Consider the following 12428-nt stretch of genomic DNA (forward strand, 5'->3'; position numbering starts at 1 on the left):
TCTGAAGATCACCATCTTTACCAAGCATCAGACAAATTGTTTTGTTACAGAAAAAGACAACTTCTTTAACTTTATTACAGTTAATTTGAACATTTCTCTGACTGCTAAGAAGTCTATTTGATCTTTCCTCCCACCAGAACTGCACATAGTGTAGAAGCAGGAATATGAGCAAACCAGACTAGACAAATTCAAGAGTGATTCACGCTGGCATCTTTCACCTTGAGCAAGTTTCACCATTCTCTTTATCCAAGGAGGAAGAGATGGTTGCTCCTCTTGCATTCATCTTCATGGCCCAGTGGATGCTGCTGATTGCCCAGTTGTGTGTTGGCTGGAACTGCACAAACTGTGAGTAGAACACATCTATGGGACAATCTTCAGAGGTGAAGTGTAACATGCTTCTCATTATGGGTACTTGTGCTTAAGTTGCCTTCTGTCTTAGATGTGCCAGGTAGTAACCTCTGCACCCAAAAATCTGGGAATCAGTCCTGCACCTTACTGATCCTGTTATGGGACACTTGCAGCAGAAATTTCATGCTCAGTCAGTGGAAAATGGGACTGAGTTGGATAAGCAGCATGAATTTCACTGAGGACTGCAGGAAATTTTACCAATTCTATAATGGTAAATTTGCTATGTAAATTTTTAATGGAGATAAATCATTACACTTTCTTCTTTTTCTTTCGTATCCTTAAGTAACTGAAAACAAAGTATCCTTGGGAGGAACAAGACAGTCTGTATTTTAGCAGTACTTTCTAGTTTTTGTTGAGACCTTTCTTGGTACTGAGGCATATCTGCCCTCTCTGGCCATTCTTGAGAAATTCTTGCATTCAGACAACTCGTGTGGAATCAGGGCCTTGATGCAACTGACGTGTAAAATTGTGTCTTTTCATGGTTACACAGGAACTTTGGTGAGAAGCATCTTATGTTGTTTGAATTAGAATTTTTAAGCACAAAAGACAGACTGAATTAGATACCTGGGTCCTTACTGGCTTACTTAAAAACAAGATATAAGCATTCAGGAACATTGGAGATGCAGTGATGTGCTTTTTCAGGGTTGATTGGTGTGACAGAAGCCTGTGAAGACACAATATTTCTGAAGTGGGTCCTGAGGGCCAGCCAGATTCATACAATCATAGAAAGGTTTCACTTGGAAGGGAACTTTTAAAGATCATCTGGTTCAACCTCTTTGCCATGAGCAGGGACTTCTTTCAACAGATCAGGTTGTTCAAAGCCCCATCCAGCCTGTTCTTGAATACTTCTAATGACAGGGCATCCACAATTTCTCTGGGCAACCTGTCCCAGTGTCCCACCATCCTCATTATAAAAAATTTCTTCCTTAAATCCAATATAAACCTAATCTCTTTCATTCTGAAAACATTGCCTCTTGTTCTGCCACTACAGGCCCTAGTAAAGTCTGTCCACGTTTCTTATAAGCCCCTTTTATGTATTGAAAGGCCACAATGATGTCTCCTCAGAGCCTGCTCTTCTCCAGGCTGGACAATCCCAAGTCTCTCAGCCTTTCTTCAGAGCAGAGGTGTTCCATTCCTCTGATCATCTTGGTGGCCCTCCTCTGGACCCTCTCTGACAAATCCATGTTTTTCCTGTACTGAGAACCCCAGATCTGAACACAGTACTCCAGATGGGGTCTCACAAGAGTGGAGTAGCAGGGCAGAATCATCTCCCTCAGCCTGCTGGCCACACTTATTTTGATGTAACCTGGAATACAATTAGCTTTCTGGGCTGCAAGCACACATTGCCTGTTCATGTCCAATTTTTCATCCACTAATATCCTTAAGTCCTTCTCAGCAGGGCTGCTCTCAATCCATTCATGCCCTGACCCAGATGCAGGACCTTGTACTTGGCCTTGTTGAACTTCATGAGGTTAAATTGGGCCTACTGAAGTCTGTCAAGGTCTCTCTGGATGACACTCCTTCCCTCTAGAGTATCAACTGCCCCACTCAGCTTGTTGTAATCCACAAACTTGTTGAGTGTGCATTGAATCCCAATAGCTGTGTCATTAATAAAGATATTAAATAGTATTTGCCGCAGTATGGACCCTTGAGGGACACCACTCATTACTGTTTTCCACTTGGACACTGAGCCATTGGCTACTGTAAGTCTTTGGGTTGCACCCATACAGTCAATTCTTCATCCAACAGTCCATCTGTTAAACTCATATCTCTATAACTTAGAGGCAAGAATGTTGTGGGTGTCCATGCCAAAGGTCTTACAGAAATCAAAGTAGATGACATCCCTTCATCTGTTGTTCTTCCTTTATCTACTTATGTGGTCACTCCTTTGTAGAGGAGTACTAGATTTCTCAGGCACAATCTGCCCTTGATTACACCATGCTGGCTGTCTCTAATCACCTCCCTGTTTTCTATATATTCCGACATAACTTCCTGGAGGATTTGTTGCATGACTTTAGTAGGCATGGAGGTGAAGCTGGCTGTTGTTGTTCCCAGGATCCTCCTTAGGACACTTTTTAAAAATGGATGTGATATTCACTTTTCTCTAGTCACCAGCACTTTGTCTGACTGTCATTACTTTTTAAATATGATGGAGAGTATCTTAGCAACTACAACAGCCAATTGCCTCAGGACCCTAGAATGCATCTTGTTGGGTCCCATGGACTTATGTATGCTCAGGTTCTTCAGGTAGTGTCAGACCTGATCTTCTCTTATGATGGGAGAGACTTCATTCCCCCAGTCCCTTCCTTGAGATTCAGGGACTTAAAAGATGTGGGAAGAGTCTTTACCAGTGAACATCAAGGAAAAAATTTATTGAGTACCTCAGCTGTCTCCATTTCAGTTGTCACTAGTTCTTCTGTCTCATTTATCAGGGGCGGTACACTTTCTTTAATCTTTCTTTACTGATGAATGATCATATAGAAGCCCTTATTATTTTTTACATTCCTTGCCAAATTCATCTCCAGATCAGATCCAAACTTCAGCTCTAATTCACATCCAAAGTTTTGATAGCAGGCAGGGGATCTATAATAGAACTCAGATCTTATGTAAGTAGATTACTTGAGAAGTGCCATGACTTTATGAAAGGCAACTTCTGCTTCTGATTTAGTCTGTTTTCTGGAGGGAAGCACTGAACTCTTCACCTTGCACTGCTAAAGGTTCATTACCCAGAGCTTCTGGGAAGCAAGTTCTCCACCCTGGGAAGATGTCAGTACCTACTTCACTATTGTAGTTGTCCCACTGTTACAAATCAAGCACAAGCACTGCTTTCTACAGAGAGTAGCACTGTTTAAAGCAATAGATGAAAAATAAAAAAATAAACCTTCTGCATGGTATCTTTCAGGCAGAGAATAAGAAGTGCATGTTTGGAAATATAACACCTCTTTTGCACAATAGGGAAAGTTTTTCTTTTACATCAATGAAAACGAATGGCACATATTCAAGCATATGCAGATATATTCCTCAAGGTTATACACTAGACTTTCGGAAAGGATTTGCCTACTTCCAATGGCTTGGGGATAAAAGAAAAATTGAAACTCCTCATTCTTTAATTCATTTGTATGGATTGTATATTTAGTCTCTTTATTAGCTTTTTGTGGGGGTGGAATTTAGGGAGTAAATTGATATGTTTGTGATCAGAAGATTCCTTATGTTAATCTCAGGTGGAAGGAGGTATCGCTGCAGAGCAAGAACACCTCACCAGTTTGCATCTACACATCCCTGAAGTCTTGAAAAACTTCACAGCTCTATACTTGGGTTTCTCTCCCTCTCTGGAGTCCACAGAGCATCTCCTCATGCTTTCCACTCATTTGATAGGGCGCTGAAGAACATCCCTTAAATAGAAATGCTGCGGCAGGGTACTGAAAGATGACAGGTAAATGTTTCAGGTTTTGGCACTGTGGCACCAGTGCCTCCTTTTTAATAGGAACAACTCAAAGCACACGGGCACACTTTAGGTGTCAGCTGCTACTAGAGCAGTGTAGGCTCCCCTGAGACTTATTGTATCAGATGCAGCTATTACCATATCTTTCGAGGATTTATCCATGACAAATCCTTCTTTGAACCTGTCAGTGTATATATCTTCCAGTGTTACTACCCAAAATGAAGCAAGTCATTCCTAACCCAAGAAATAATCAGCTGAGTTGCAGGTGTGTAACATATTTAAGCATGTGCCAGGATCCTCCAGCGTGGAGCAGTCACACGATTTTTCCTCATCACAGATATTCCTGTGTTTGCAGGCATGAACAAATCAGCCATTGAAAACTTCTCCTGTGTGATTTATAACGTTTCCCTCATGACCTGCACTTGGCAAGCAGGCAGGGATGCTCCAGGAGACACACAATATTTTCTGTACTGGCAGAACTCAAGGTAAGTAAGTCTACCTGAGTCTAGGGAAGTCTGAATTCTCATTTAACACATCACGCTGCCCAAATTTAACTAAAATAACTATATACAGAGATGACGACAAGATGGAATGTGAGCTTTACATTAAAGATGAAAATGGCAGAAACATGGGATGTAGATTCCAAAATGTGAGGATAGAGACTCAAAAATCTTACTTCCTGGTCAACGGGTCTAGCAAAGACTCGCAGATCCAGTTCTATGATGAGTATGTTCAACTGTATAAAATTGGTAAGTAAATAATTTCTTTCTGCTTTATTTTCATTGTTGCATGCACATCTGTGGAAATAGCAAGATATGTGAATAAGTTGACTAGATTCTTAAAACTGAAGTGTCATTCCTAATTTTGCATGGCTAATTTTTTGGAAGGGGGGATAAGCTTCACAGTTCACAACAGCAACTAAGCAACACCTTCATGTCTCAGAAGCATCATGTAAGAAGCCTTGAAGAAAGAACTGACCTTTGGATTTCCTACATTAGGGTTAACATCAGCTTAAGAAGACAGAACTCTACCTTGTTAATCTAGAAAAGTAAATGGACAGGGCTTGCGTCTGTATGCTCCTAAGTCATGTTCCCTGGCTTCATCCCTGTTTTTTTCTGATCCTGGGCAGAGGACTTAAATAACTTTTGTCTTTTAATTATTTTTAACAGAGTTCCTAAGAAAAATTGATACAAATAAGTTATCTTTATTCATGGAGATGTTATTTGCAATTGTACTTTTATCAAAACAAAAAGACATCAAGTGATTTCAATTATTTGAATTCTTGGTTATATCATTTCAGAAAAACTCATGTCTCCATCAAATATCACTGTCGACTGTGATGAAACTAAAGATGATTGCATAATTCAGTGGCAACGACCCCAGATAAGTCATTCTAACAAAGACAAGTGTTTTAAATATGAAATCAACATAAAGTATAAGGTAAGAGGAATTTCTTCACCTACATTAAACATCAATACATATGTTTGCATTTACCAAAACACACGGATAAAAAGAAAACCAGTCTCTCTTGTATGGTGTAGCCTTCCTCATGCATAGCACCGTATTCCTGTGCGGTTGTGCCTTTCAGGCACTCTGTTATGCCACACTGACCCATTTTTAATGCCTGTTTCTCTGTGTGGGATATTGCTGGAGAAACACTGGATAACTGTGCCTGTGTGGGACTAAGAGGAGAAGCATGGCTAACCAAGATTTAAACATATTTCAGCTTTGGCTGTGACAAAAAAAAAGACACTTTTACTAAGACCTGTCGGAGATGTCCTGGAGTCCTTCCAGTGGTGACTGTATCTCTGTGAAAGCACAGAGCTGGGCTGTAAATATTGGACAGAGAAATGTGCATCCACTTAACAAGTATGAGTTCATGGAGGTGAATGAAATTTATATATATATATGAAATGTAAATAACTTATCTAGATGTCATACATAAGCAACACAGTCGTTGGTCCAAGAGTTGAAGCTTTATGGTGTTAAAATAAAAGGAAAATAAATGTGAGAGAAAGCAGAAAGTTGGTGTGAATAAGCATAGGTTACTGAGGGAATCGTTTAAACTACCGAAAGTCAAATTCAGACCTTGGCTTTACAGGTCTTTTTGCAGCAATAAGGAAGGAGTGAAATGGCCGTGTTCTGCTGCAAGACGAGTAGATCTGAACTATCCCAACTACGGCAGAATTGCGTCAAGTGACCACAGGGTGGCGGATAGTGGCTACAAAGGAAACACCTGCTTGTACTACAACCAGATTTGGCCATTTAGCGTCTCATTTAAGGCATTTCCCAGATCTCTGCTATTTCGAACTTTTTGGTCTGGATGGGGCTTGCTGTTTCACAGATGAGTTTTCTTGCAAGTTCAACTAACTGCTACAAAACCGTATTGCTTCTTTGAGTCCCTTTGCCACTGCAGCAAAGAAAGCCTATAGAAAACTGTTTGACATTGGAATAAAAGGCTAATGCGGATGGTATAGTCTGCCAGTCATTAGTTGTGGGTGGTCACTACACTTCATGGTAGTCTTTATGGCTATTCAGAAGAGATGAGTGAATTTTATTCTGTCTATCAAAAATGTAGTTGGAGGGCAGCCTAAAATATCCATGAATCCATGTCACTCCTGAATGTTGTCATCTGAGGGAAAAGGAACCAACATTTACATAGTATTTGCGATTAAATATAGTGATGCATTGTAAAATGTAAACACTAGATGCAAACTAAAAATTGTCTTTCACAGATTTTTATCTTTTATCTTTTTTTTTTTTTTTTCTGGTGTGTCTAAGAATAAAGCTATAGTTTTCATCCAAGTCTGGTTTGCTTGTGTTTTAGTTTGATCACCAATCTGAAATAAAATATGTTTCTCAACTCTGATGGTGAGGAAAACAAACACAGGGTGTTTCAAAAAGGTGGACCCAATTTCAAAGTAGTATGCACATACAATTGAGTCCATCTTTTTGAAACACTCTGTACTTTTCGATGTAAGTTACTATATAAACTTGGCTTTGTAGATGAATTATATATTAGATAATCAATGTTAGATAAATTACTAGTTCTTCTGACTGAACTGTCAAGTAGATAAACTGCAGTAATGGAGAGAAAGGGGAGAGTAGATAAAAATTACTTCTTATCTTAACACGAAACAAGCAATCATAAAAATAAAGGGTTTTTTTTTCTCTCAATTTACAGGATAATCCTGAGGGAAAAACCATATATACTTCTATACAAGTAAGTGTGCTTTCTTTGTTAATCAATAATACATGTTAGTTCCATAGTCATTTATTAAAAGTAAATAGTATGTAAACACCTTTAAATCAGCATGTGTTCTATGTCCTATGCTTTATGGGATCCTTATTTCTAAATTCCACAAATGTGTCAAACTACTAAAGCATCACGACATTTATATGTTATTTATCATACATTCAAGGGCAGAACTTTATTACTATTCTGCAAGTATTCTGAAAACCTTCCATTTTACGTTACTTTACATCATGAAAAAACAAAGACCACAAAAGCCCTCTGGGATGGATGCTGTCCTCCACGTACACTGCACTTCCTTCTAATCAGTGCAGCCTGCACATCTCATCTCTAACCTGAAAGTATCCAAGAGCAAGCATGTTCAGCAAATTCTAGTAGCATTAAGTATTGCAGTTTTCTACTTATTTTACAGGTTTGACTGGAGAGTTATGCTTTTCCTGAGAAGTCATAATGCAAAGACTGAGGAAGCTGAAGTGCATGCACAGTTTATTTCTTAAATCTCTCAATTCTGGCAGTATCAAAATGAGACAATTCAAGATATTTTTCTGTCTCTGTCGATCTGCCAAGGGAAATTATCAATAGATCGAACTATAGTGTAAGAAATTACAGTATGTAGTTTAAAGGACAAAAAGCTTCTAAACATAAAAAGTTTATTGAGTGAAAGTTTATTTTTTAAAGGAGATAAACGGATACATGCATATTATATACATAATAAACATGCATACATTTATTTTTTGCTTTATAACAGCAGTCTATTTTAACAAGCAATATTCTCCTAGCCTTGTAAAAGTTTCACTGGTAAATGGAACTTGCATATTATCAACACCTAGACATGCAACAAAGAAAAACAACTTAGTTTTGCTTTGTTTTTAGGAAGGGGGAAGTAGTCACACATTTCAAAGATCCAATACAAGAAAGAAGTACCTCTTGAAAATGCGAGCAGCAGGCAGTGCCTGCTTCGTGAGTCCAGCCTGGGGGGAGTGGAGCACACCTGTTGAGTTTGGTAAGAATGAAAATCCATGCCATGGGCTACTGTTCCCCAGTGATGTCCTTTCTGCCTCACACATTGCTGCGCTCCTATGGACACACAGATGTATAAAGGTTTGGCAAACATTTTGTTTCCCTCCACATTACTGAGAAGAAGAGGAAGAAAAGAATTATTACATCACTTAACACTCTGACATAGGAAATAAATATAAAAATTTACACATTTGCAGCTGAAGTACATATCTGCTTACTGCAGGGGATGAACAAACAGGCTCAATGCTAATCCCTCCCAGAATACACTACTACTAAGGTGCTAAATTAAAGAGTTGATTTTTATTCCAATAGAAATCTTTCAGACTGACATTCACCAATTGGTCACCAGAGTAAATGTTTGATCCAGCTGTAAATGTATTCCTTTTTATTACAAATAATACTTTCTGACTATTTCACTTTCAGGAAATGAAGAAATTATTCCTTCTTCAGAATGGATTTTAGTCGTGGTAGCAGTTGCAGTGCTCTTAGTGACAATAGTTGCAATTTTGTTCTGCAAAAGGTAAACAATTTATGCATTTATTTTATTTCATGTGGGTATGTGAAACATCTGCAGTTCTTACAGAAATAAGGCAGAAGTGTCCCTGTAGTACAGATAAATTTTTTTCGCTCACGCAGTAGTAGAAATTAATCCAAATTAATGATCCTGAGGCAGGTACTAAAATGGTGATGCTCAAAATCCCTCCCCAGCTGTTCTGCACAACCTTATCCAGGGCCTCTCCTGTCAACATGTCAAGGAGAGCAATTATATCCAATTACTCATATTATCAGTACAGCTGCTCTGAATATTTGCATTGTTGACTGTCTATGCAATAGGTTTTCTGATTTCTTGAACTGCTCAATTTATTGCAAACACACAGGTTGATTGTACTTACCAGTAAAGATTTTGCAATGTTCACTAGAGTTGGCCCAGCAAACTGAATGTATTTGAAAGCACATAAGCTAAGCAGCTTGCTTCCTGAAATAAACTATGGAAGTGAAGCAGAAAGAAAAAGGCTATTCTGCCGTATCATACACTTTGTATAGGACTATACAGTAATTCAGATAACATACTGTGCTTCCAGCTACTTAAAATTTTTTCATCCACTTTTCACTGCTTGTAGTAACATGAAGGGCAGGACAATTGGGAGTTGCTTCTTTTTAAAGAAGAAATGACTACTCATGAATTTTTAACCAAAAATTAAACCGTTACCATTCAAATTCGTAGTGCTTTCCTGATATATGTTCATTCTGTTCTGAGATGTATTTTTTTCATTTCCCTTCTATTCTGGAAGAGGAGGAGAAGAGCTGGTTCAAGCGTGCAATGGTTTTGACAGAGATGGATATTTAATTTTTCTTTTCTATTCCATCTCTTTTGATCTCCAGGACAGGCTGTTGGAAAGCAGCATTTCCACAAATCCCAGAGCCAAAAAATGCATTTCATGGACTTCACGATACAAATCCAGAGGTATGTTTTCTTTCTATTTTATACTAAATGTGTGAAATAGATACAAGATTACTACAGCTATTTTTTAAATGATAAGGAACTTAATGCAGGGAATAACTCTTTTCCATATTTGAGGAATTGCAAGAGAAAATCAGCAGGCAAGTTTGTTAAGGGAAGTTGAATGCAGTGCTCTTTCAGAACCAGGAGGTTTCTCCTGCTCCAGTCTCACAAGTACAGGGGCTGGTGCTCCCATTGGTAGGTCCAGACAGCAGCAAGAACTGTGTGTTTTCCCAACACAAGGCACACATGTGTACAAAGACACACACAGAGGACACTAATGCAGCCAGCCAAAAAGGCCAGCACAGGTGCCTTTGCTGGCACCACCACCACCTCAACACCAACTGCAGTCACATAAATGGGGCTGCAGACATCCCAGTCCTCCTGCTTCTCTCTGGGTGAGCAGGGCTGAAGTTTGCCAGTGAGACGTGCACACGCCCTCACTCTCCTCATTCACAACAACCATAAATTAGCAAGTTCCTCACATCTGAACTCTGTGTCCAGACCCTGGGTCCCCCCATGAGGTCGCCAGCTCTCACCTTGGGTCTCTCCAGGTGCAGCTCTCTCCTGCTCACCCACTAGTCCAGCTTGAATGAAACTCACTAGCAAGTTAGACACACAGTATAGAAAAGCAAGGTGACACAGAAGACAGTTTAAAATAGGATTTTGTAAAGTAGCGAGACAAACTGCAGTAGTCACATACAGCGTTTGACCAGACCAGCACACTCACCAACAGCTCACTTGTGCCCTTTTCTTGTCCAGCAATTTCTCATGTTATTTCCAGTAATTTCTCATGGTCTGTTCAATTAGCTAAACTTCGGGCCAATGTGTACTCATCTACTTCTACACCTTAGCAAAGCTTTTTTATTATTAATTTGTTTTATATTCTTTGTGGTAATCTGCATGGTGCTTTGGAGAAAAGCACACATTCTCCCTGCTCACTTCCAGGCCAGCCAAAAATAATGTGTCAGCGTTACAAAGCTGATGAAATTTCACTGTTGTGTCCAGCAAAGGAAAGCATATAAGATAAGATAAAAAAGAAATAAAATATTGGTATAAAATATGCAACAAGTTGAAATACTCTCAGAATTGCACATAAGTAGAGGCTAGCCTAACCTTATATATAAAATTAATGGAGGTTTTTATTTTACTTTCAGCTGATGGAGAGCAAAATTCAGTCAATAAAGTCTGAAAATGAAGAGATTACATTAGTTGCTGATGTACTGAAATAACAAATTAAAACTGAAGAATTTGAAAGTGCATTTCTTAGCTTTCCCTGTGGAAAGTCTGGAATTCTGTATAGGATTTTGTCACTTCCTCCTTTTTCTTGGCAAAAACAATAGTGCAGCTGAGAGAGAATGATACTTCGCATGTAATTTTTTAAAATGCCATTGTATTTTCTTTTAATTTTGGCTAACTTTAACTGTTTGGGTAACTTGTCCTTATTGGATAGCTTCCATTTTGTGAATATGATTGAAATATTTCAGTCATGAAGTTTTAGTTACGTTTTAATTCGTTTACGAAAAAATAATGGTTTTGTCTCATATTAAAAAGAATTAAAATGAATTTATTGAAACAATTTTTTTTTTATTTCTGATGCCTGAATGCCATTTTTCTGCTGTCAAGAATGGGACTATTCATACCTGAAGTTTCCTCAGATTTCTTAAACTAACCAGTGACAACTAGGAAATTAAGAATGGGATTGAAAACAGGCTGACACATTGAGTGGTGACCTGTAACCAATAGGAATCTCAAAGGACAGGAGTATGTTTAAAACCCTGACTAATCCTAGTGTTTAAATGTGTTACTTGCAAGTTAAGAGATCAGCTACCATTAACTTGATATCAGCCCAGAATTTACTTCTGTAGGTATTCTCTTTATGTTCTTACTGCCTTTTTGCCTTTTTACTACTTCCGTTCTTCTTTAACTTCTTAGTATTTTAAAATATTGAGTGCATGACTCAGTTAATCTCTGTGTCCTTTTGTTCAAACAGAGGCCTTTACTACTCAGGTGGACATTATTTTTTCAGAGACATAGGGTTAGGACAAGGTATTGGGAAAGCAGCCGTGGCTGTTGTTGAATGCAGTGACTGGTTATGAGCAACACTTGTGAAGGATCAATGCTGAGACTCATCGTGTTTAGTACTAACAGTAACTTAGACAATGGGCCTTAGCAAGACTGTGGATGACAGCAGACTGAGGACACTGCCTGATGTGGTAGAGTGCGGGCATGTTATTCAGAAGGCTCTTGACAAGATGGAGACTGGTTGTTAAGAACCTCCTGAAGCAAATGCTAAGGCAAGTATGCAGGAAAAACTAACTGCATGTATCCTGGAGAAAGACTGACAGATCTGCAGAAAAGGCTCTGACATGCTGGTGTGCAACAAAGTGAAACCGAGTCAGCAGTGCTTTACAGTAATGAAAATTAGCTACATACTAGGCTATACTGGGAGAAGTGGACTCAACGGGTCAAGTGTAGTGATTATTCCCTCTGCTCAGCACTCAGGAGTCTGCACGGGCAGTTCTGTGCCCAGATTTCAGCCTCCTAGTACAAGACAGACATTGACAAACTGGTAAGTTCAGCAACATGGCACCAAGATGACTATGGGGGCTGAAGCACACAATTGAGGTCTGAAGGAACAGGGAATTTTCAGCCTGGAGAATAGAAGCTAAGGGGGCTTACCGCTGTCTTCCACTGCATGTAGAGAAGACAGAGCAGGCTTTTCTGGGAGGTACACAGTGTGAGGATGAGAGGGAACAGTCACAAGCTGCAGAAATACAAATTAAAACTTGATATATGGAAAA

The 12428-nt window shown here is 39.0% G+C and overlaps 1 protein-coding gene across 1 annotated transcript; it reads left to right on the forward strand.

Moving 5' to 3' along the window:
- Positions 1-260: 260 nt before the first annotated feature.
- On the forward strand, positions 261-10856 carry LOC135990103 (granulocyte-macrophage colony-stimulating factor receptor subunit alpha-like). Its single transcript, XM_065637526.1, has 9 exons — positions 261-345; positions 4206-4335; positions 4424-4599; positions 5151-5290; positions 7035-7073; positions 7977-8106; positions 8547-8643; positions 9507-9588; positions 10782-10856. The coding sequence occupies exons 1-9, from the start codon at positions 261-263 to the stop codon at positions 10854-10856; spliced, it is 954 nt and encodes a 317-aa protein (XP_065493598.1).
- Positions 10857-12428: the final 1572 nt, after the last annotated feature.

The sequence above is a fragment of the Caloenas nicobarica genome, chromosome 1 (assembly GCF_036013445.1).
Source record: "Caloenas nicobarica isolate bCalNic1 chromosome 1, bCalNic1.hap1, whole genome shotgun sequence".
In the NCBI taxonomy this organism is placed as follows: domain Eukaryota; kingdom Metazoa; phylum Chordata; class Aves; order Columbiformes; family Columbidae; genus Caloenas; species Caloenas nicobarica.